General features: G+C 48.9%; 3 protein-coding genes across 4 annotated transcripts; 2 read left to right on the top strand and 1 right to left on the bottom strand.

The window, feature by feature from the left end:
* Positions 1-2,963: 2,963 nt before the first annotated feature.
* LOC112901664 (protein O-linked-mannose beta-1,4-N-acetylglucosaminyltransferase 2-like) lies at positions 2,964-4,976 on the top strand. The gene is made up of 3 exons (XM_025970625.1): positions 2,964-3,090; positions 3,202-3,285; positions 3,405-4,976. The coding sequence occupies exons 1-3, from the start codon at positions 2,964-2,966 to the stop codon at positions 4,646-4,648; spliced, it is 1,455 nt and encodes a 484-aa protein (XP_025826410.1). The 3' UTR covers positions 4,649-4,976.
* A 6,697-nt stretch (positions 4,977-11,673) lies between these two features.
* LOC112879739 lies at positions 11,674-14,903 on the bottom strand. 2 transcript variants are annotated; one of them, XM_025944129.1, is made up of 6 exons: positions 14,648-14,903; positions 14,492-14,568; positions 14,332-14,384; positions 13,734-14,240; positions 13,299-13,389; positions 11,674-12,081 (listed from the first exon to the last, which is right to left on the bottom strand). In XM_025944129.1, the coding sequence occupies exons 1-6, from the start codon at positions 14,820-14,822 to the stop codon at positions 11,995-11,997; spliced, it is 990 nt and encodes a 329-aa protein (XP_025799914.1). In that variant the 5' UTR covers positions 14,823-14,903; the 3' UTR covers positions 11,674-11,994. The 2 variants fall into 2 exon arrangements, with proteins under 2 accessions (XP_025799914.1, XP_025799906.1); XM_025944121.1 differs by having other exon boundaries at positions 14,332-14,402; positions 14,648-14,902.
* A 199-nt stretch (positions 14,904-15,102) lies between these two features.
* On the top strand, positions 15,103-22,139 carry LOC112879733 (myb-binding protein 1A-like protein). Its single transcript, XM_025944110.1, has 8 exons — positions 15,103-15,773; positions 15,877-16,002; positions 16,082-16,279; positions 17,581-17,808; positions 17,974-19,116; positions 19,850-20,209; positions 20,400-20,862; positions 21,136-22,139. The coding sequence occupies exons 1-8, from the start codon at positions 15,246-15,248 to the stop codon at positions 21,903-21,905; spliced, it is 3,816 nt and encodes a 1,271-aa protein (XP_025799895.1). The 5' UTR covers positions 15,103-15,245; the 3' UTR covers positions 21,906-22,139.
* The last annotated feature ends 856 nt before the right edge of the window (positions 22,140-22,995 follow it).

Below are 22,995 nucleotides of genomic sequence, written 5' to 3' on the forward strand. Positions count from 1 at the left end.
GCCCAGAGCCCCCATAGACCGCGAGGCCGGCAGGGCGGACACCGACGCCGCACCCGAATTCTCGGTGTATTTTTTTTCTCTCTCTTCGGCGCGTCAAGCGTGTAGGCTATGGTCGCACGCGCCCGCGCGCATACGGCCAGGCGCGTCTGCTCACGCCGGCGGCACCAACAACCCGGTGGTCGCCACCATATTTGGTTGGTAGAGTACACGCGCCTACGGCCTACGTGCTTCCAAAATAAACGCCACGATGTTTTAAATTTATTTTCTAAAAAAATGACAACACGGGCACGATTCGTTCAACAACCCCCCGAGAAATTAAGAAAGAAAAAATGACACGAGAGGCGAGCAAGGGAGAGTCAGCAGGCGATCGAGTAGTGTGCTCTCAGAGCAGCATAATACCAGCATCTTTTTTTCGAATAACCATGGTACCAGAATATTGAAAAAAAAAATGCAACTTGCATCGCCATGTGCATGTATCTCCGCCGTCGCCGTCGACGTCCATCCAGCGACCGACCGATCGGCGAGCGTGGCACGCTTCCGATGCCTGGCTGGCGCCCGAGCACGGAGCCCGGACCGGCACATGCTGCCGCGCGCCGTGCGGTGGAGTGCTCGTCACGACGTACGCCCGGGGGGTGAGGGCCATGAAGCGGCCGGTCCGTGCCGTGGCCGGGGGTTCGAATAGAATTTGGATCGAGACCGCGCCACCGTGGCAACAGCCGTGCGTCATAGCTACCGCCACATTCTGTACCGGAACCTTGCCGTTGCGTAACGACCGTGTGCTAACTGACGGAAAGGACGGACAGGCGCGTCACGGCAGCTCTCCAGCATCGTCCGTTCCGGTCTACCCTTCCGTCCATGTCACCACCCAGTAGGAGCGGCTATTTACCCACGCCGACACCAGCGTCACGGCCCAAGCACGAGACCTCGCCGCAAGCAACATCACTGCCCAGAGGTGGCTACCGCTGTGCTACTGTTCGGACCGCGTCAGATGATGGAGGCGTCCCTGGTCAGAGACCCGGTCCCCCGGGTCCAAACAAAACCAAACCCCGCACCGGCTGGGCCCCCGGTTAACGGGCCAACGGAAGTTAACACGCGGGTTTGGTTAGCAGGCGGGGGCCCACCACCCAGAGCTGAATCAACGGCCGCACGCGGGGCCCGCGTGCCGCGGCTCTCTCCCTTCCTGCCTCCCGCTCCCGGTGCCGCGGCCATCGGCGGCTGCCCGGGTGGTTGGGCCGGCCGGGCCGGCCGCCTCGCCTCGCTGTCCGCGAGCCGGTCAACCGCGCGCGGCCGTCGTGCGCTCGCTCTCACCGCCATGGTTAAGAGGGTAAGTTTGCTTAGACTTTCCAATCTGCTTTTATTTTTCAAAAATTAAAAGCTAATTATAAAGTTTAAACATCCTAGGTGCTTTTGCCTAAAATAGATTTCACCATAGTACAAACGTAAAAGCATCTATTTCCTTACTTTCAGTGGCTTTTAGGGTAAAAAATTACCCATCTACCACTAGTTATTAAAAAACGATTCGCGTCTATATCCCTCACCCGTCCGACTCATATCCCCCATCCACCTGCGCCTCCCGCCCCGCTCTCACCGTCATGGTTAAGGGTGGGTTCGGTTAGGTTTTCCAATCTTTTGCTTTTGCAAAAGATAAAAATCAACCAAAGAATTTAAACGTCTTAGGTGATTTTGCCAAAAATAATTTTTACCGTAGTAGAAATGTAAAAGTACCTCTTTCCCTGCTTTTAATGGCTTTTGGGGTAAAAAATTACCCACCTGCCACTAATTATATAAAAAAGGTTCTCTTCTATTCCTCCGTCCGTCGTCCATCCCACCCGCGCCTCCCGCCCGGCCCCCTCGGCGCCGCCCCACCCCGCCTCGGTCCGTCACCGCACCGCCGGCCCCAGCGCCGCCCCGCCCGGATGCTCTCTCCTAGCTATGCTGTGCCTGCTCATCCCCTAAACACCGACACGTCTTGACTGCTCCTCCCTGAACATATAATACAAGCAATATTGTGATGCGGTTATTATATTTTATTAGTGCTGTAAAGATTTAATAGATTTTAGATATGTTAATGGACCATTAGTGCAAAGTTGATGTATGGATTAGCTACTTAATTATTATTTTAATTTCTTGTAAATGTATTGTATATCTATTCAAGATAAAAGAATAAAAAAATTATTGACATCTCCTTGTATTTAATAAAAAATGAGATATCATTAGTCTCGGGGGCACTTCAGATATCTTACCACTCATCTCAGACAATCGGTCGAAAATAATCAGAATTGCCAAACACTAAGCTTATGTTGACATATATCATAATTTTATGAGCTATTTATCCTGTGTAATTGCTACAGATCTATTTGTGTAAACCATATGGATGAAAAAATTAGAAAATTTAATATTTTCCTTTCCAAAAGATATATTTACATGCAAATAGTGAACATATTAGATTTGTATAAGTATTTTGGTATATAAACAGTCTCACAAACCTTCAGGGGTATTACAGTTATTTTATCCACAGCACGTAGTTTTCCACAGCTCACGGCTGCTCTAATCAAACGGTCTTATACTTTCCCAGAGCAGCTTTTTCACTAACAGTTTTTTCACGTCCCACTTTTACAGAAATCACGGTCCAAGCAAGGTTAATCCCCCTGCCCCACCCTCCCTCAGATCCAGCTCCACACGGCAGCATCAGCCAGCAGCTTAAGACCAGTCTCCCTCCTTCCAGCCTCCCCTTCAGCTAAGTATAGCATCTCGAGCCTTCCTTCCTTGTCCTCGCTCCCCGCTCCCATTCCCTGCCAGCTCGCCCACTCATCCTTTCTTCTTCAGAGAGAGCAAGCAGGTCAAAGGGGAAGCGGGCGACGAAAGCCGGCCGCTTTGGGCGCGGCGCGCCAGATCTGGGCCGGGTTGGGGCTCCGGCCAGCGGGGGCAGGCGGCGGCTGCGGCGGGAGGAGGAGGACGGCGAGATGAAGCCGTCGCTGCGGAGCCGGCAGGAGCCGCGGCGGGTCAGCAACGGCGTCATCATCGGCGCCATGCTGCTCTCGCTCTGCGTCCTCAGCATCGTCAAGGCCAGATACTGCGCCACCCCCTTCGGTACGCCCGCCCCGTTCTCCAGCCAGCATCATCCCGTCCTCTCGATCCGGTCGTGTGGTGGGGTGGGGAGCTCCCTTTTGCTGACGTTGCTCTGTGGGCTCGTGCGCGCAGGCAAGGCGGAGGACCAGCTCCAGGAGCAGATGAACTCCAGCATCCGGATGGAGACGGAGGAATCGCCGGCCAGGACGCCCGGAGGTGAGTCGCGAGCTCCTTCCCGACCGTAGGAGGATTCTCCTGATTTCGAATTCGGACTCCCCACAGCTTGCTTCCTAATTTGTGCTCAAAAATCGCTACCTTTTCTTCTTGGATTTCAGAGGAGGAGGAAGAGGAGAAAGAGGAGGTGCCCACCACGGCGTCCGCGGTGACCACGCCGGCCGTCGTGGCCACCTCCGGCGGCGGCAAAGGCAAAGGCAAGAAGGGCAAGGCGAAGCCGACGTGCTACATGACGAGCAAGCGCTCGGAGCGGTGCGACGCGTCGGGCGACATCCGGGTGGACGGGAACCGCTCCACCATCTACGTCAGCGGGATAGACCGGGAGTGGCGCACCAAGCCGTACGCGCGCTACCACGACCCCGTCGCCATGGCCACCGTCCGCGAGTACACCCTCAAGCCGCTCCCCGCCGGCGGCGCCGCGCCGGCGTGCACCAAGAACCACTCGGTCCCGGGGTTCATGTTCTCCAACCGCGGCTTTTCCGGCAACCTGTACCACGACTACACCGACGTGCTGGTGCCGCTCTTCATCAGCACCCACCAGTTCAAGGGACGGGTGCAGTTCCTGCTCACCGGGATGAAGCCGTGGTGGGTGGCCAAGTTCACCCCCTTCTTCCGGCAGCTCACCCGGTACGACGTTATCGACGTCGACAACGACCAGGAGGTCCACTGCTTCCCCCGGATCGTGATCGGCGCCACCTTTCATAAGGACATGGGCGTGGACCCGCGCCGGTCGCCGGGCCACGTCTCGGTGGTGGACTTCAAGCGCGCGCTCCGCCGCGCCTTCGGGCTGGAGCGCGAGGCGGCGTCCCGCGGCGGCGCGACGGGCGCCGGCAAGCCGCGCCTCCTCATCATCTCCCGCCGCGGCTCGCGGCGGTTCCTGAACGAGCGCGAGATGGCGCGCGCGGCGGCGGAGGCCGGGTTCGAGGTCCGCGTGGCGGAGCCCGACCAGCACACGGACATGGCGACGTTCGCGCGGCTGGTGAACTCGGCGGACGTGATGGTCGGCGTGCACGGCGCCGGGCTGACCAACATGGTGTTCCTGCCCCGCGGCGCCGTGCTGATCCAGGTGGTGCCCTTCGGCGGGCTGGAGTGGCTGACCAGCGTGACGTTCAAGGACCCGGCGGCGGACATGGAGGTGAGCTACATGGACTACAACGTGAAGCTGGAGGAGAGCTCGCTGATCGACCAGTACCCGAGGAACCACCAGGTGCTCACCGACCCCTACGCCGTGCACAAGCAGGGCTGGGACGCGCTCAAGACGGCGTACCTGGACAAGCAGAACATCCGGATGGACCTGGACAGGTTCAGGGCCACGCTGCGGGAGGCCATGAGCCGGCTGCCATGACCGGGTCCAGAGGTGGGAGGAGGTAGATAGGTTGGTGTATCTATCAGACACATCTGTGCCTTGTGGTCGCTCGCTGAGCTTACATCTTCTTCGAGTTCTTTTTTTCTTTTTTTGCTCTTTTTTTTTTCGAGCTTCGATCGATCCTTTTAGCAAGATTCATTGGATCCATTGTTTTGTTACATAAAGGAGGATGGGGAAATGATGGACAGGCAAAAGCAAGAACATGTTGTTTATATTCTACAGTACTACTGGAGAGAGGCCAGCTCAATCCAGCCCAGACGATGATTTGTTAATTGCTTAATTTATAGAAACAACCCTTTTGTGATTATTGGCTACTCATATCTATGAATGTCAGGATGTAAAGTACTCCAAGCTTAGCATGCAAAGGATCATGGAGCTCAAGTCATGTGGGTCATCTGTGAGACTCTTCTGACCTCTGAATCCTGCTGTCAAGTATGTCAGTTCAGGCACTGTTGTGGCTGCAGCTTCTCCCTGAGTCCCCGCTCCGATCTGCCTCCAAAATCAAAGTTGAGCTTCTTCATCCTGTGCCGAACTGGATGGAGTTCGTAGCAGCAGGGCACGAAGCGACCGAGCAGAGCCTAATTCGTGTTGGCCAGCCAATGGAAGGGAGCGCCACGCGCCCACGGCAGCGGACCGCACCCACCGCGACGGCGACGCGCGTCGTTTGGCGTCAGCAGGCAGCAGCCGGACACGGGGGACGGATGAGGCGGGAGGAGGAAGACGATGGAAAGGGCCGCGACTTTGCCGTCCGTGCTTTCTCCCTCTCGTCACGTCGCGATTCGGCAGGAAGACGGCGGCGGAGGATGCTTCGGCCGCGCCGCCGTCCCGCGAAGAGCGGAGCGGACGGGATCACGGCGCTATCCGCGCGCGCCCGAGATGGGATCATGGGAGGAGGGAAGTTTGGCGCGCCCGCCACCGCTCGTCAACGCACGCGACGCGCCCCCATCGTGGAAGTGCGACGGCGGCTGCCAACCCGCCACCTGCCCCGCCGTGTCGTCACCTCAGTACCTCACCTGTGAACCGGAAGCTTCCATCCATCCTCGCGTAGCCCCGGGGAAGAAAGAGTCCACCCCTGATCTCGGCCGTCCGTTCGGCCGTCGTGCAAGAACAATGAGGGGGCAGCGATGGTGGACGAATCGAGCTGGTTGCGATCTCGGACAAGCTTCATGTCGCCTGACGAAGACGCCGCATCCAGAGCGCACCGGCGGCGCCGTACAAGGCCCGATCCCGTTCGCCTCCAGTCCTAGCTTCCAAATCGACACATCCATCCACGAATGGTTTTCAGGTGATGGGACGATGCTCATCGGAGGGCGATTCGAGCAAGCAACGCGCTCGATCGCGAGCCGTCGCTGGCGGTGCTGGTTGTAACGGTAAGACCGACGGGGACGGCACACCACGAGCACGACGACTGGAGTGAAGCACAAGCACTGATGCTACAGTTGCAAGCTGAACCGTTCGTTGACCTAGCTACAGAGTGGTGGTCTTGCAGCTGACGCCATGACCAGCCGGGAAAGCAAGGTCAGGCAGGCCACGGCCGTTGTCAACACAGGGGCGCCAGCCGTCCGGGAAACCTCCACGGTCACACGGCGTCAGGGCCGGCGGGGATGAGCCGGCCAGTACCCATCGTGGAGCTTGAGGACGGCGCCGATCAGGCCGACCGACCCGACCAGAATGCCGGCGAGCCAGAGCCTCCCGCTCATACGCGCCGTGCTGGCGAACGTCCCCAGGGGCTAGCTCCACGATGATCACATGGAACGCGGCGGTGGCCGGGTGGCGCCGGCGACCGCCGACGGGATCCAGCTGCCGAGGTTCTGGCTTTGAATTTCCGTGCACTGTATACGCTGCGGCCCTCACGAGTGATCGCGGATGGAGATGGAGGTGTCTTCCTCCCGGGCGGCCCCATGAACATCTCCGTGGACCATGGACATTCCGCCGGCCGGACTGAAAACAGTGAAACGCCATGCCAGCAAGGCCATGTATGGTCATACGTACATGGGGATTATTAAGGCATGATTACCGCTGATGGAGTCGACCTCTCTGGTGAATCATTATTCATGGATGATGTGTGCAGGCCAACCGATCAACTCCGCTGCTCTCGCTGCCGCCGAGCGTCCTGTCCCGCCGGTCATGACGGAATGATGATGCCGGGCCCTGCCGTCCGTCTCGGCTGGCTGCCCGCCGGCCGCCCGGGCTCCCGCACATGTGCGGCGGATGCGCCACCAACCTCGGTGCACGGCGGGGCAGGCGCAGGGAAACGGCATGGCCCATAGGAATTGAAGCAACCAAGCTTTAGCAAGACGACGCTCCGAAGATTCCATTCCGAAAGCTCAAAAGCAACGCGGCATGTGCGCTGCGAGCGCTCGATGCTCGTGGATTAGTGGGCCTAACCGCCGGAATAAACGAACTCAGATTGGCCCGCCGCGTGCTGATCATGGCATCGCCGGTCCGTCGCCGTCACCCCCCGCCGATCGCGCCGCATGTCCAAGCGGATGCTATAAAGTCGCCACGTCTGTTTTATCTGATTTCATGACACGAGTTAACTTGTCTGAAATTACGAGTTAGTACCTCGTTTTTCTACGACAGGGGTTTGATGAAAAGTCACTCACTGAAGATCTATTTGGTAGAACTCCAACCTATTCTGATTCTCTATCAAAACTGATTATCTAAGAGAAGTGATTCACTAGTTGAAAGTTATTCAATGAGAATTTAAGATTAGCTTTATAAAAAGTAAATTAGAAGAGCTATTTTTTACAGTTCCCAGCTCCACGGTTCATTTCAGAGAATCACTTTACAAAATCAGTATACAATTATTTTCTTAGTAAAACTATTTGGTAGAGCTTCTTCTAAATTTAATCTAGAAACTTGTCGGAGGATTTCTCCAGTCGGGTGGCGGAGTACACCCGCCTAATCCTAGCTTAGGATGAGTTTGTGGCTAGTCAAGGAATGCTCGATCTAGAGGCGTATAAACACGAGTAGTATACACGGGTTTAGAGTGGTTCAGGCCGCCGGAGCGTAAAACCCTACTTCCACTGTGTGATGTATTGCTTGCAAGTTTGGGGGGAGGAACTTCTGGTCCTGCGTGAGTGTGAGTGGGTCTGTGTGCGTGAAAACTTATGTTCTAAGGTGCGTGCTCTCCCTTTTATAGGCTCAATGGGGAGCGTGTACACTGAGCGGGGCCCCGACAAGTGGATCCGGCGACATATTAAATAACGTACACATTGGAGCCTTAAATGACTCAGATCTGAAGATCTTCTTCATCAGCTTCCGTGCGTATCCTCCATTTGGATATGGTCCTGTGCCGTCTTGCTAGCATAGGGTCTGCTACCGCTGACATGCGTAGAGGGAGTCGTGCTGTCGATGTAGAGTCAGCTCCCGCTGATAGGCGAAGGGGCTATACTGACCTGCCGTGATATAGCCTTTGCGCACTGTAGTAGCGCACATTGGGGCTTTCCTGCAGCAGGTCATAATGACCCTTCGCCCACGCGCGCGGCGACGTGATGTGACCATACGTCCCTTGCCCACGTACGCGGCACTGTGACGTGACGCGCCGCCTCGATAACTGGCGGGCTTACTGTAGTGTCACCCATACCTGCCCAACGTGTCAAAGGGCAGCCCATGCCCTGTTTTGGGCACGCGCACCCCAACCACCCGCAGAAGGCATGAATCCATTGGACACGTGGCGGTGCTGGTTTAGCGGCCGCTTCCTTAGGGGCGCATGGCGGCACCGGACCCCCTCCCTGGTGGGATGGGAGGTCCGCCCCCCGCCCCCCCCCCCCCGGCTAGCCCAGGCGCTTAGGCTCCCTGGGGGTCCGGCTCCCACACGTGGGGGCCCAAGACCATCCCGCGGAGGTCCGGACCCGTGGTAGCTATTCCTGAGCACTTCATCCCTGCAGTCACGTGGAGGCACCGGACCTGCTAGTACGTGGGGGAGGTTCGGAGACCGTACCCCCAGGTGTCAGGCCCGGGCCTCACGCCCTGTCGCCCAGAAGCTTAGTGCGAGATTAGGATAACCTCGCACCCCTCGGGATGGATACACTACATGTACGGACAAAACTACTTTAGGAGCTTTGCGAAATAGGATCTAAATCACAAAATCTCAAGAACGTACACTAGGAAGCTATAAACTCATTCCTCCCAAAGAAAAAAAGGAAACTATAAACTCATTCATTAACACGAGCAGCCCACCACATGGGAAGTGACCAGAGAGCTTCCTAGGAACGGGCCTCACAAGGCGGTGGCCGTCGAACTGGTTCCCATATCGGGGACTGCACCGGACGGACAGCGACCCACGAACCACCACCGGCCCGGCCGCCCGCCCGCCCGCCATGCGCGCGCACACACACACCGTGAGACCGACCTAGTAGCCATCTTTCTCCCTCGTGTCCTCTAGCTGAAGTTAAAAGGGGATTAAAATTCTTAAAATATACTTCAAAACTCACTTACGGGTCGTGTCAACGTGACCCAAGGTCCTTTTGGTAACAAGATCCCGTTCCAGCGGCTTTTATTTTATTTTGTGTTTGTCCGTGTAAGGGGATGAGGCGTGACGTCATGACAGGCCAACCGCCCTACCCCTCATGCAGGTTGCAGGTTATATTAACGGCTCGTGAACGAACCTGCTGCGACGGGCAAACGGCTCGTACATGCCACGTCACGTTCCTAATCTGACGGCCGTGGACGCACCATCTTCTACCAAAGCAGCAGTTCAGACTTCAGAATCAGGTGACCGACCATCGTTATGCAGCGGGAAGTCGGTACCAATGGGCGGCGGCAACAGGTACTCCGGTGCCAAGTCCGGCGACGCAAAGAACCCGGCCGGTCGCCGTCCGGCGCTAGCAACGGGTACTCCGATCCGCCGTCGTCAGCCACCGACAGCACACGGCGCAGAGGAAGCGGAGCTACAGTGACACGCATGATTGCTTTGTTCAGATTAAAATCTTTTTTTTTCCAGGCTTCTAGCTGTACGTGTGGAAAACGCGACCGTACCTAACGGCGTGGCGGCCAGGACTCCAGGACAGACAAAGCGGTTGACCCCGTCGCCGCCACGGAGCCAGCCAACGTGCAGGGAAGCTTGAACGTTCACGGAAGCTCAAGGCATTCATGGCGCGGATGCTCGTGGCCCTCGCGGATCATGGCGGATGGAGATGGGTGGTTCCGACCGGTCCTTAAAAAGGCTTCGATGGAGGAGTCACGGGTGCGGCGATGTGTGCATGCAAACAGATCAGCTCCGCCGCTCTCGGCCTCGGCGGCGCGCGCCCTGTCTCGCCGGCCATGCCGGTGCAGGCCGGCCGGCCCCGGCCGCCGCCGCCGCCGCCGCCGCCTCGTGGCCGTATCATCAGTCCATCACACGTAAATTGCCCTGTCTATATTTTAACGGATTATAATCATAATTACCTTTTTGGGTGAATTTTCTTGTGCATAAATCTGCCATTGCCAAATGCCAATTAATTACCAACAATCAAGTACACCTAGTCCTGGAAGAGTACAGTGAGAAGCACCCACTGGCCACTGGCCATACCATTTGAACAGTACCACACTACACTACACTGTGGTAGCACAAGATAGTGTAGCAGCAGCTGATCCTGTGACCCTAGTTCTCAGCTACTAGATTCCAATCGAAGACCCATTTCAAGAACATAGGATCATCGAAACTTAATGCGCATCAACACGAGCAACCCCATCACGTGGGGCCCAAGTGAAGTGATGCATCGAAGGCAGAGGCAGCTTGCTTTGCTAGGGACGAGCCAGCACAACGCAGTGGCCATCGAACTGGTTCCCACATCAGAGACTGGACTGGACCGGGCCGGAGGGAGGACAGGGACGGGTGAACCACCGGGCCCATGCGTCGTTTCCCCGTGTCCTCTAGCTGAAAAGAAGGACGAGATCAAGAAAATAATAGTAAAATTCTAGTTCGGAACCTACTTACAAGCCGTGTCAACGTGACTGACAGGCGACTTGTAAATAAGGAGATTCCGTTTCAGTAATCACTCAATCAGCAGCTTTTTCTTTTTCTTTTTGTCGTGGGCAGATGCGTCGAGACGTCATGAACTCGTGGCAGGTGACGAGGTGGCACCACCACCCATTCCTGCAGTGATGCATGCAAGCTGCTGCAACTTTTTTTTTTTGTGTGCCTGGCTCGATCGAGTTGGTTATGGCTTAATAGCACCTGTAGTCACTAGGGTACTGTCAGTGCACGGCTACATGGACCACGCTTTTTTCAGTTGCAGCGCAGGTTAACGAGTGTAAACTATTGCGACGTCCAAACCACTTGTGTGCACAGTACACCACCTTCGTTTGATGGAAGATGACGTGTAAGAGTTGCAGGTTTCCAGCATCTGAAAGGCTCCATATGAACTCACGTGCAAATCTTTGACTGGTAAAAATAAAACCATTTTTGTTCTTACGTGCTCGGTCTTCAGAATGTCACGCGGCTTAAAAAACCATGCCGAGTAATACGAACCTGTTCTGAAACTTTGGAAGAACAGAGAAAAAAATGTCAGTCAGGGCTGGGGGAATAACGCGACCTGAACTGACGGCCACGATGCATCGCTTTACCTGTCAAGCCGTCGCCTGCCGGGGTAGAGTTGTCTGTCCGTGCCATCCACTTGGCGGAATCATGATACAATTTGTGTAGGCACGAGGACAAATGCATCCTGTTCGTTTCTCCATCTACCACCAAAGCAACGGTTCAGACTTCAGGATCAGACGACGATCGCTAGACAGCGCATGCTTTGGTCGATGCGTTCAGAAACGGACACGATGAGGTCAGCGGTATCACTCCAGATATTGCAGAAGAGCATTTCCGCAAGCAAAGCTGGCAAAAATCACCGGTCTGAGTGTGCAAACAAACCGCCGGTTGGTGACCTATCCACCAGCACTCGGACTTACTTTGTTCGTCTGTAGAGTCCAACCTGTTATTTCCTAATTTATAGATGCTGCAGCAGCAGCCACACTATTAGAAGTAGCACCATCACCAAGTTTAAGGTGGTCCATGCAGTGATGCATGCTACAAGTAGGACACTGAGGTCACAGAAGAAACAGCCACCATGTTAGAAAAAGTATAGGTTACATTACATAAGCAGGGAATCATTGCACAAAAGTCCTGGGAGCTCTGCCGTAAGAAAGCCTCGTATCGTTTTGCTACAAATCTTCATTGACTGCTTAGTAACAATCTCCAACACTTTATCTGATTAGCATCTGTGCAGAGTGCTCCTCATATCTAAGCTCACATGTCTGCTTGCCTAATTATTCCTTTGTTTCCGTTTGAAAGCAAAAACTCATCCAGGGTTTCTTTTATTTATCCATCTCCTTGTCAACGGTGGATATCCTTATGCCCCATATTTAGGTGCCTTCCAGAGCTTAAATGCCACCTCAGGCAGAAAGCGCTCAGCAAGCATAGCAAGGTTCCCACCATGCTGTTGATTATAAGACTAAAATTAGTAATAGTCATCCAGGGAAACCAGATGAAAGAACGAAAAAGTTCAAACACAAACTTATCATAATTAGAAAAAAACTTATCATAACATGTACTGTAAGCATAGAATGTCCACACAAATGGGAAGGCAAGGGAGGACGCTTCATGCATGACAACAGTTCATGTATATTTGGCACAAGTGCACAACATGAAGTTAAGCGAATCAAGCATTATGCGTTTAACAAGGCATATCCCAAAATATGAATTACGAAGACCAAACACTGATAGAAAACATGTCATGAACAAATATAAAAATCAAGTACAAAGCAGAATAGAAGTGCGAAGAACACATGTGAATCAACCTGACAAAGTTTTTCATGCTACATTCAAAATATAATCTATGGCTGTCTTTCAGTTTTGACTGTTTCATTTCCATGTCTGAAATCTGCAAAAATTGTTGCTATAAGATGTTATGAACTTCTCATGGTGTCATTTCCATTATGTGCCCTTACGTGTTCCTGTGGAGATAACTTACAAGGAGAAAAGGGTATTCATTCTGTTTTACTGTCTGCTGAACAAGTCAAGATACACCACCGGATTTTCAATTTCGATTGCAGTAATTAGCAATATGTGAAACCTCACCATATTTGCAGATTTTTTGGCACTATAGCACTGCAGAATTGTGTGATATAGAAATGTCAAGGAAAGCTAAGTAATTAACCATCCAAGAATGCTACAAGTCAAGCTTAGATGAACCTTTAAACAGGAAAACCTCAATTCAACAACTCTTATAATTCCTGTGTAAAAGCTTGAGCTAGTAGCACAGACAATCAATTCGAAAGGGAGAACTTATCATAGAGTTTAAGACCCCAAGCCTACAGTATAACCCCATCAGACCATGATTCTTAATCAGGATTCATGACAGATAGTGGTGAACAACTCTGTATTGTGATGGAGACATGTGTACTCCACAAGAAACAGTGTGAACATGGCCTGATCTGAGTATACCAATCAGTGTGAATCAGTCTGAGAATATGAATGGCATTCTATACACCACATTCTTTCTAATGCTGGCCAGTACTGATATAAAAAAACAGAAGTTTGATGTTTAAGTTGAACTGTCAAAAAACTATAATACATTACAAGATCAATGGAAACGGTAGCATCTACAGAATGGGTACAATATACACTGCAACAAGTAGAATAGATTGAGCGCACCTTCATAAATTCTTCAAAAGAGAACACTTTTACCAAATCAACACGCGTTACTCCTTCCTGCCACTGTGCCAGCAGAATTGGATGATGAAGTCTGCAAAACAAGCAGTGCACATATCTGTATAACGCTAACAATATTATAGCTACAATATCTCTATATGTACTTCTATTACTGTTAATAAGTAATAAACTACATTGGTTTTCTGGGTGGAGTGATATAAAATCTGATAACCTTACCTACACTTCTATAAAATCGAAAGGACTGCACAATGATTGCACATTCATTTCACAAAGGGAAGATATGAACAGTACAATGATTTATTTATACCTAAAAGACCATGCTACATTTTACTTGCACATACTACAAACTAAATCTAGATAAACTTTACAGTGCCTAACAAGAGAGCATAATATACAGAGTATACTTCCAAAGTCTACCTGACATCCTCTAATGCATGTCCTGCTTTCATGGTATAGCTCTGGCGGGGGCGCAGCAGATTCAAGTCCGAGTCTGTTTCGGTTGAAGAGGTTAATATGGAAAACTCATCCTTATTTCCAGAAGCAGATCCATAGCTCAATATCAGAGATACATGAATACGGGAAGCAATCGCTGAACCAATGGGTGCAGCATCCATGATTGCGCCCACTAATTTCTCAAGCCGATTTAGATCGGCCTTCATTCCTAATTTCCCCAACTTGCTGCTTGTATTCTCCATGGCAACATGCATAAATACTAGATCGAATTCAGATGCTTCCTGCACATTCCCATCCGAGAATCCTAGCAGACCAAACGCTCGGTTGATTACTCCAACCTCCTTAGTAACACTGGATGAGCCAAACTGTGCGGCAAAATCATTGGTTTGGAAAACATGGAAACCAAGATTTGCTGCAAAGGAGCTGATGCGGGGGCAATTTGTGACCATGGCAGCTCTCAGCCCCATAAACCTGAAATTTCATTACCACCACAACTGGTTAGTACTCTCACTGGACCAATTAACCTACAGAAAGCACAGACCACACACGTCCAAGTACCCACCTCTCAGACAGCTTGGGAACTACTAGCTCCTGTGGATCCACTTGGGCAACTTCCTGTCCAGTTTCCACATTCTAACATTTAACAAGTTCAAGTAGCATTACACACTCAAATTCCAGCACACACATTCCATCTCGACAAAAAATGGAAAGCAGAATCTCACCTTTCCAGGATACAGATGATCGTACACGTCGAGCAGCTGCGCCAGTTCCAGAATCGTGCTGCTATTCTCCTCGGCACCTGGGTGCAGCACAGCACCGAACTATCAATCGGGGGAAGAACTGAGCAGCGAAGCAGAGAAGGTGCGCTGGATCAGTACCGGTCGTGGAAGGGGAGGTCGGCGGGGAGCGGAGGGTGAGGAAGCCGCAGGAGGCGCGGGAGGCGAACGCGTCGAGGTGGCTCCCCGCGGCAGCGGAGGAGGCCCCCGTAGGCGTGAGCAGCGCGGCGTGGCCGGCGGCGTAGAGAACCAGCGCGCGGCTCGGCTTGTCCGCCATGGCCGCGCCCGTACTCCCTCGCCTGAGTCGCCTCCTTTCCTCTGCCTCCGCCGCGGCACCGCGCTTTATTCCGCGGGCCCACTTGTCGGCCTCTCGCCCGACTTCCTCAACACGCGTCGCGGGAGAGGGCCCACGTGTCTGCCATGCGGCCGGGATTCTTGCTGGGCTTGATCATGGGCCACGAGAGTGGGCTGGGTCCATTTGCAAAATTCTAACCGCTCCAAAGTCTGCCAGATAGATAAAAAATTTAAGCGGACAAAAAAAAACAAAAAGAGGAGAAAGAAAAACCCTAACCCTAGGCAAGGGCCTCCAATCCCCCACGCCGTCTCGTCTCGGCATAAACCCCAGCCATCGCCTCCGCGGCTCCGCCCTCCTCGTCCGCCGCCTCGACGCCGTGCTCAGAATCGCGGCGAGCGAGCTCCGATGGCCGGTAAAAAGAGGGCCCAGACTGACCTCGCGGTGCCCGAGGCTGTGCCAGCCTCGGACGCTTCCCGGGATGATGATGCTGCTGCCGCGGAGGCGCCGGCGAAGAAGAAGAAGCTGGCCATGGAGCGGAAGAAGCAGAGGAAGGAGCTCGACAAGGAGCGCCACCGCCAGTCGGCCGAATCCGACGCCGCCAAGCCGCAGCCGCCAGCCGCGGAGGCCGCAGCGCCAGTGAATCCTCCGTCCGCTCCGGCGGCGGCGGGCCCGGGGCTGCACATGAATGTGTTCAGGGACCTGGCATCGCCGGAGGCATCGGTGAGGGAGGCTGCGGCGGAGGCGCTGGTGGCCGAGCTTCGGGAAGTGCAGAAGGCGCACGAGAAGGGTGCGCGGAAAGGGGACAAGGAAGCTGCCGATAGGGACGGGTCCTCGCAGATGGAGGCTGAGAAGGATGATGGACTGGAAAACTGCGCCCCATCAGTGCGGTACGCCATCCGGCGGCTTATTCGCGGTATCTCTTCTTCTAGAGAGGTAGAAATGCTTTCCTTGAGTCCGGACGAGCTTAGTTCGATGATGTTATGGTCTGCCTGGTTGATCTTTGGTTACTTCATTAACTTTTGAAATATCTTTGCAGTATGCAAGGCAAGGATTTGCATTGGGTCTTGCTGTTGTGCTCGAATCAATTCGGTCAATCAGGATTGAAGCACTTATGAAGCTGATCCCTAATTTATTGGAATATTCATCTTCGATGAAGGGACCGGTAACTTGAAAAACTACTGTCATTATGGCTGCCAACCATCTTACCAGTTTTGATGGCAGCTTACTTTTTTCTGTTTTAGGAAGCTAAGGACAATCTTTTGGGGCGCCTGTTTGGATTTGGAGCAATTGCGAGGTCTGGACGGGTTTCACGACAGTGGACACGTGACAAAAGCTCGCCCATTGTCAAGGATTTTGTGAGTGAGGTTGTTGAACTCAGTAGCAAGAAACGATATTTAACGGAGCCTGCAGTTGCCGTGATTTTGGATTTAGTCAGGAAGGTATGTCTCTCAAGCACGCGCCAAAAGTGCCATGATATGCTTTTATCATATCACGATGCATAATAATTGCATATAATGTTAGTTTTACACAAGTTTAGTAGAAACTGCAGCATGCTGATACTCCGTGCTAATTTGACCTTACCATTGAAAGCATACTGTTCCTGTTGCTGTGAATTAAATGGAAACAGTCCAGGTATACAATCTCTTGTTTGTGTGACTTGATGGTATCTTGGTGCAACAAGTCCATTCTGTTCATTCGATCACTGTCAGGCTCAATCGCATAACAAATCTTTGATTCGAACCATCCTGATTGATTTACAGTGGTTACTGAATTGAGCTTGGTTAATGATCAAATAAAGTTGATGGTTAGTTGAAGAATGAAATATGTTCAACGAGTGATTTCAGAAATTTGATTTGTTTGGTTGCCAGTGATACAAACAAATATTTTTTATATCCTGATGCTTGTAAATATCAAATTTTGCAACTAGTTAGCAATATAATTGTAAGCTTGAAGCAAATAATTTTGGTGAATCATATGTTTGCATGCATATTACATTGCTGAATAACACGATAGCCTCTCATAAAAAAAAACACGATAGCTCTGCTAATGGCTGAATAAGTGGTTACAATGTGGTTTTACCCTATCCTTCTGATAAGAGTGCTAATTTTGCACTTGAACATAGACAATTCATTTCTAGTATTACAGTCAGTGGCATTCATATATATATATATAATATAGCAAAAACAAGAATGATGAGGAAAATAAAATTGAAGATAGATAAAAGGGCTCATGCACAAAAGCAATGAAGATAAATAAAGTTCTACCACCATACTACCTCTGTTCTTTTGCACTGGTGTTGACATCGACACGGTCTCGATATCCTTGACTATTACATTTCTCTAAGCTTTACTGTTCGGGATATATTCATTTGAAAGTATTTTTCATGAAAAGTCTACTAATACCTTTTTCATGTGACACTATTGTGGAAGGTCTGTTGCCCACTTGTTACTAACACTAACAAATTGTCCTGTCTTTGTTTGGTTTTTTGCTAATGCTTGTTATGTGCTTGTGACGTACTGTTTTCCCTTCTAGATCAGCATATTGACCTATATAACCTGTAGATATGGCACAGTGATGTTTGCGCCGTATTCATTATGTAGAAGTTGCATCTTTAATATTTCATCGTGGAAAAGAGGATTTGGGAACTAAGTGAATGGTACCTTTGTCAGTGGCACACTTGTACTAGTATTTTCCCACCTGATTCATTCGATATATGTGCTAACCTTTCTCTGTGTTGCAGCTGCCTGATGAAGCTATATTATCTGAGGTTCTTGAAGCTCCTGGTGTTCAAGATTGGTTCAACAGAGCTGCTGATATTGGAGATCCAGATGCACTCTTTCTAGCTTTGAAGTTGCAGGAGAGAACTAGTGTTCAGAAGGAGATATTTGGAAAGCTTCTCCCATGTCCATTCAGCCCTGACAACTTTTTTGCGGAACATCATCTTAAATCTATTGCTGCTTGTTTCAAGGTATTATTTTTATTTTTAGTATATAAATGATCACGTGAAATTTCACAAAAAGAATCTCACATTTTGCCACTATCAAAACTCATCAAGGTGTATTTTGTAACCTGTGTTTCTTATTTTTGTTAAAGTTTTGGTTTGCTGATAATGGTTTTGATTTAACTTGTGCAGGAATCTGCCTTTTGTCTTCCTCGCATTCATAGTTTGTGGCTTGTCATCACCGAGATGCTCGTTCGTGAGGCAGCATCTCAGAATGATATTAACACCAGTTGTGGCAAGAAGCACAAAAAGAATAAGAAAGCCAGTTCCTCTGAGGATACCAAAAAGAATCTGCGTAATTTCTGTGAGGTTGTAATTGAAGGATCTTTGCTGCTCTCATCTCATGACAGGAAGCATTTGGCATTTAATATACTTCTTAGCATCCTCCCAAAATTGTCCCCTTCAGCTATTCAAGTAGTTCTGTCCAGCAAAGTTGTTCATGGTTTGATGGATATTTTATCAAATGAATCGTCTTGGTTGTACAATGCTGGCAAGCATTTTCTGAATGAGTTAGCAAGTGTAGTAAGCCATGACAATGATCGGCGTGCTGCTGTCATTATTAACTTGCAGAAGTACAGTGGTGGAAGATTTGACTCCATGACAAAAACTAAAACTGTTAAACAGTTGATTGGCGAATTCCAGAGTGTTGAGGATTGTTTGTGTCTTGTGCAAAATTTGATGGCGCTTTTCGTGGACGAAGAGGCTGTTTCAGATGAACCTTCTGATCAAAGTCAGACAACTGATGAGAATTCAGAAATTGGCCCAACTGAAGAGCAGGACCCTTTTGGACATGGGAATGTTGATGTTCTGAAGAGTTGGGTGGTGAATACAATTTCATGTGTCCTAAAAAATCTAAAGCTTACATCAAAAGGAAATTCGGATTCTGAAATGGTTAAGTGCATTGAAGAAAAATTCCAAGTGCAGACTGAAATATTGAAATTTCTTGCAGTCCAAGGTCTTTTCTCAGCATCTTTAGGAACTGAAGTTACATCATTTGAGTTGCAAGAGAAGTTCAAATGGCCAAAGAATCCTATATCCACATCACTACGTAATGAATGCATAGAGCAGCTTCAATTCTTGCTGGAAGATGCACAAAAGGATGAAGCTTTACATGTTGCTAGTGAGGTCAAGTCCAATGACTTAGGCTACTACTTTATGCGTTTCATTAACACAGTATGCAATATCCCCTCAGTTTCCCTCTTCAGGACCTTGAGTGGCAATGATGATAATGCATTCAAGAAATTGCTGGCCATAGAATCACTGCTTTTCCAGGAGGTTTGTAATTGCCTGTCATTCTGCTTAGCTCATTAATAAGCTATGTGTTCTATGTTTTTCTTTTCGATTAGTAGTTGACTATGGGATGACCTTGCTAACACAAATGTTCTGCCTGATTTTTTATGCACTTCCATTTTGAAATAGCCAATCTGCTATCTGGTCTGGAATGAATGAATTGACTATAGAATCTAGGATTTGGACAGTGCTATCAATGATTATACCTTTTCAGATAGTTTTACTAGTATCATGATGGAATAATCTACATATGTTCATATTTAGGACTTTGTTTGCTGTGCAAACTGGAACATACTAGAACAAAAACATGTGCAATGAAGCTCCTGCTTGTTTGAACTGCTGTGGTACTCCACATGTTTCATTACAACCGATGTGCATCTAACATTCTGAAACAATCTAATGATAAACATGAAATGGCCGTTTCCAATGCAGTTAAGATTGTAAGAACTGAATGCAGCCTTACCAAGTTAGAGCAGTAATTGAATGGTTTCATTGTTACTTTTCCTAACCGGCAGGACCGCTGCACATCATTATATTAATGAGAAGAAGTGTGTAATTAAATAGACTCTTTCATATAGCTTTGATTGTTTCTTCTTTGGAAACTGTATTTTCCTTTTTCTTCTTAAGTTTTTTCATTGGAATTAGTGTTTCCTCATGCTTGCACCATATATTCTCCGCTTGCTATCTAATTTCTAATGGTTTCTTTCTGTGTGAATAGGAAAGAAAAGCTGGCCCTGGATTGGACTCTACTAAGATGCATGTGATGCGTTATCTACTTATTCAGTTGCTGCTACAAGTTCTTCTCCATCCAGATGAGTATTGGGAGGCTGCAGTTGATGTGACTATATGTTGCAAGAAATCCTTTCCTGCTATTGCTCAGGGTGACAGCTCCAGTGGACAGGAATCTGGTGAACGTGGTCCGCAGGAATCCGATGAGGATGAGCCAGAGGAATCTGATGAAGATGGTTCAGGGGATTCCAATGGGGAGGTGTCACTAGAGTTTATGGACGTTCTTGTTCAGACTTTCCTCTCTATTTTGCCTCATGCATCTGGACCCGTTTGTTTTACTATTGAGCAGGCAAGTATACTTAGCTGTAGTTATAAACTTTGCATATTTGAGGAATCAATGTTTATAATGCTTGGAATAACGAGGCACATGCAATGCCTTATTTTTTATTGTTTGGCCTTATATGTTCTCATGTAAAAATGGAAACATATTAAAAACAGTGGTTTCCTTGTGTGATCATGTCTTTTATTTGAAACGACAGGTTTTTCGCGTGTTCTGTGATGATATTACAGAAACTGGTCTCCTTGATATGTTGAGAGTTGTGAAGATAGATTTGAAAGGTCGTCAAACTGATAGCGATGACGAAGATGATGGTCGTGTTGATATTGAAGATGATGAAACTGTAATGGAAGATGCAGAGGTTGGGGAAATTGATGATGTTGCTGATGATTTGGATGAGGATACGGAAGATGATTCAAATGATGAAGGTGATGCGGATCAAGATGATCTGAAAGATGGAGATAAAGCAGAAGCTACTAAAGATGGGGATGATTCAGATGATTCAGATGGCATGGATGATGATGCTATGTTCCGTATCGATCCTTACATTGCAAGGATATTCAAAGAGCGTAATCTTCCTGGAAGCGAGACTAAGCAATCACAACTTATGCGATTCAAGCTTCGCGTGCTTACGTTACTTGATATATACCTTCAGAGGAATCCAGGTATATTCCAATTAGTGATTCCTACTACGTTTTTCAGTGTAGATGTTGCTAGTGATGTTTTTGCATTCTGGGATATTTTCTGAAGGACTCCTGACTTTTGTTATGCTTTCAAACAGTTCAGTCAAAATTTAGCTTGTGTCAGATTATCTTTTCGAGTTCAAAGAGCTATCTGAAGGACTATGATTGTTATTGATTTGAATAGCCTAGGGTTATTAAAAAAGAACTGTATTTGCAGTTGTCACGGAATTACATCTCACACCTTCTGCTGTACAGGGAAAACCTTGGTGCTGGAGGTGTATTCTTTCTTGATGCAAGCTTTTGTCAAATCACATGGTGCTGATGGTGGTGAACAGTTCAAGCAACGAATTGCTGGTATATTGCAGAGAAGGATATTCAAAGGAAGGGAGTATCCAGAAGGCAATGGCATTGAATTCAGTAAACTTGAAAAGTTGTTGGAGAAAGCTCTAAGATTGGCATCACGCTCAAGATACAGCACAGTTGCTTCTGTAGCCCAGAATGCAGCATTTTGGATTCTGAAGATCATCAATTCGATGAATTGTTCCGAAGAGGAACTAGCAAGTGTGGTTGATAAGTTCCGATCTATCTTGAATGATTATGACAGGAAGAAATCACGGCTGAAGCTTGGTTTTGTGAAGGAGGTTGTTCGGAGGAATCCTTGGTTAGGTCAGGAGCTTTTTGGTTTTGTGGTACAGAAGGTAGAGGGCACGGGAGCTGACTACCGGAGAAATCAAATGCTGGAGTTGGTGGACTGCATACTAAAATCATGGGTTGGTGATGCATCAGAGGTGTGGACAAACCATTTGGCTCAGCTGTGCGAGTTGATACAAGAAGTTCTTTCAAAGGTCCCTGAGAACAAGTCGCGCCGCAAGGAAGTACGGAACTTCTGCACTAGGATCCTGCAAACAGTGCTGAAGCTTAATCTCAAAGAACAATTTCAGAACGCATTGAGTTCTGAAACTTATTCCCTCTGTCAGGCGCAACTAGGAACTGCATTTGCCCCTTTCAGAAAAGATTCTAACTAGAACCCGTTTTCTCCACGGGTCAAGGGTCGCTAGAAGTTTTGAGATGAATTTAATTTTGCTTGTAATCTTTTTCTGGGCCCATGAGTGTAGGCTCAATTAAATCAGTATGCTTGACTATCAGCAGCAAGGAAGTTACAGTTAGCAACATGTACCAGTTTCTGTATCTGCATGTGCAAGGATTGCGTGAATGGATAATGTTTTGAAACACCATAACCAAATTTGCCTCAGCTTTCATTGATGTTGATAAGTCATTTGGTAATCCTGACCAATCGAATGGGTTCCTGGCACGATGCATTCTTCAATTCTTGCTTTAAAATGCCTCCTTCCACATCAGACGTCCAGGTCCAGAGGCCGTTTCCCTCCAAAGCCCTGCTCGGGCCCACCTACGATTCCCTCCACCTTGCCTCGGCCTGCTGACTCCGGCAGGGCTGGCAGGCTGTCTGTCTGCGGTGACCTGATTCATTCTTTTTTTGTTTCTTCCTTTTATTTTCTATTTCTTCCTCCTATTTTATTTGTTATTTCTTCCTAATTCTCGTTTCTTTCATCTTTTCCGCGCTCCCTTTTTATCTCTTCCATTTCTAATCTTCATGTATTCTTCCTTTGCTTCTTAGTTAGCATCTTTTATATTTTTTCATATTTTTTCTCTCCTTTTCATTTCATTTATTTATCCTTACCCCTATCTAATGTTTTTTTTCTCAATTCTTATTCTCTTATTTTTTATTCCATTATTCTTACCCGTTCTATCTTCATCTATCCTCTTATTTTGTTATTCTAGTTTCATTCTTCCCTTATTTCATCCACTCAAATCTATCTTTTTACACTTTTTATGGGTAATAATATTTATTCCATATCCACAACGTAATAGTTTTAGGGGATGAAATCTATTATTCCATATTATTTCACGTGATACCTACTTTGATTTGTTCAAAACAATTGTTCCATGCAATATAAGTCTTTTTGTTCTACATATATCTAAATCTGCTCCACTAATCCAAAAATTTGTTCTAATGAATGAAATTGTGTTTACTCTAGCTGCAAATATTTGTTTCAGGTGGATAAACTATTTGTTCCATGTGATATAAGTTTTTTG

The sequence above is a fragment of the Panicum hallii genome, chromosome 1 (genome assembly GCF_002211085.1).
Source record: "Panicum hallii strain FIL2 chromosome 1, PHallii_v3.1, whole genome shotgun sequence".
Lineage (NCBI taxonomy): Eukaryota > Viridiplantae > Streptophyta > Magnoliopsida > Poales > Poaceae > Panicum > Panicum hallii.

Excerpts from the sequence above, each read along its gene's own strand:
- LOC112901664 (XM_025970625.1), top strand. The coding sequence starts at position 2,964 with ATGAAGCCGTCGCTGCGGAGCCGGCAGGAGCCGCGGCGGGTCAGCAAC. Across the intron at positions 3,091-3,201 it reads ATACTGCGCCACCCCCTTCG|GCAAGGCGGAGGACCAGCTC; the intron begins GTACGCCCGCCC and ends TCGTGCGCGCAG. Across the intron at positions 3,286-3,404 it reads GCCGGCCAGGACGCCCGGAG|AGGAGGAGGAAGAGGAGAAA; the intron begins GTGAGTCGCGAG and ends CTTGGATTTCAG.
- LOC112879739 (XM_025944121.1), bottom strand. The coding sequence starts at position 14,822 with ATGGCGGACAAGCCGAGCCGCGCGCTGGTTCTCTACGCCGCCGGCCAC. Across the intron at positions 14,403-14,491 it reads ATCATCTGTATCCTGGAAAG|AATGTGGAAACTGGACAGGA; the intron begins GTGAGATTCTGC and ends GTTAAATGTTAG. Across the intron at positions 13,390-13,733 it reads CATGCATTAGAGGATGTCAG|ACTTCATCATCCAATTCTGC; the intron begins GTAGACTTTGGA and ends CTTGTTTTGCAG.
- LOC112879733 (XM_025944110.1), top strand. The coding sequence starts at position 15,246 with ATGGCCGGTAAAAAGAGGGCCCAGACTGACCTCGCGGTGCCCGAGGCT. Across the intron at positions 17,809-17,973 it reads CTATTGCTGCTTGTTTCAAG|GAATCTGCCTTTTGTCTTCC; the intron begins GTATTATTTTTA and ends TAACTTGTGCAG. Across the intron at positions 20,863-21,135 it reads ATACCTTCAGAGGAATCCAG|GGAAAACCTTGGTGCTGGAG; the intron begins GTATATTCCAAT and ends TCTGCTGTACAG.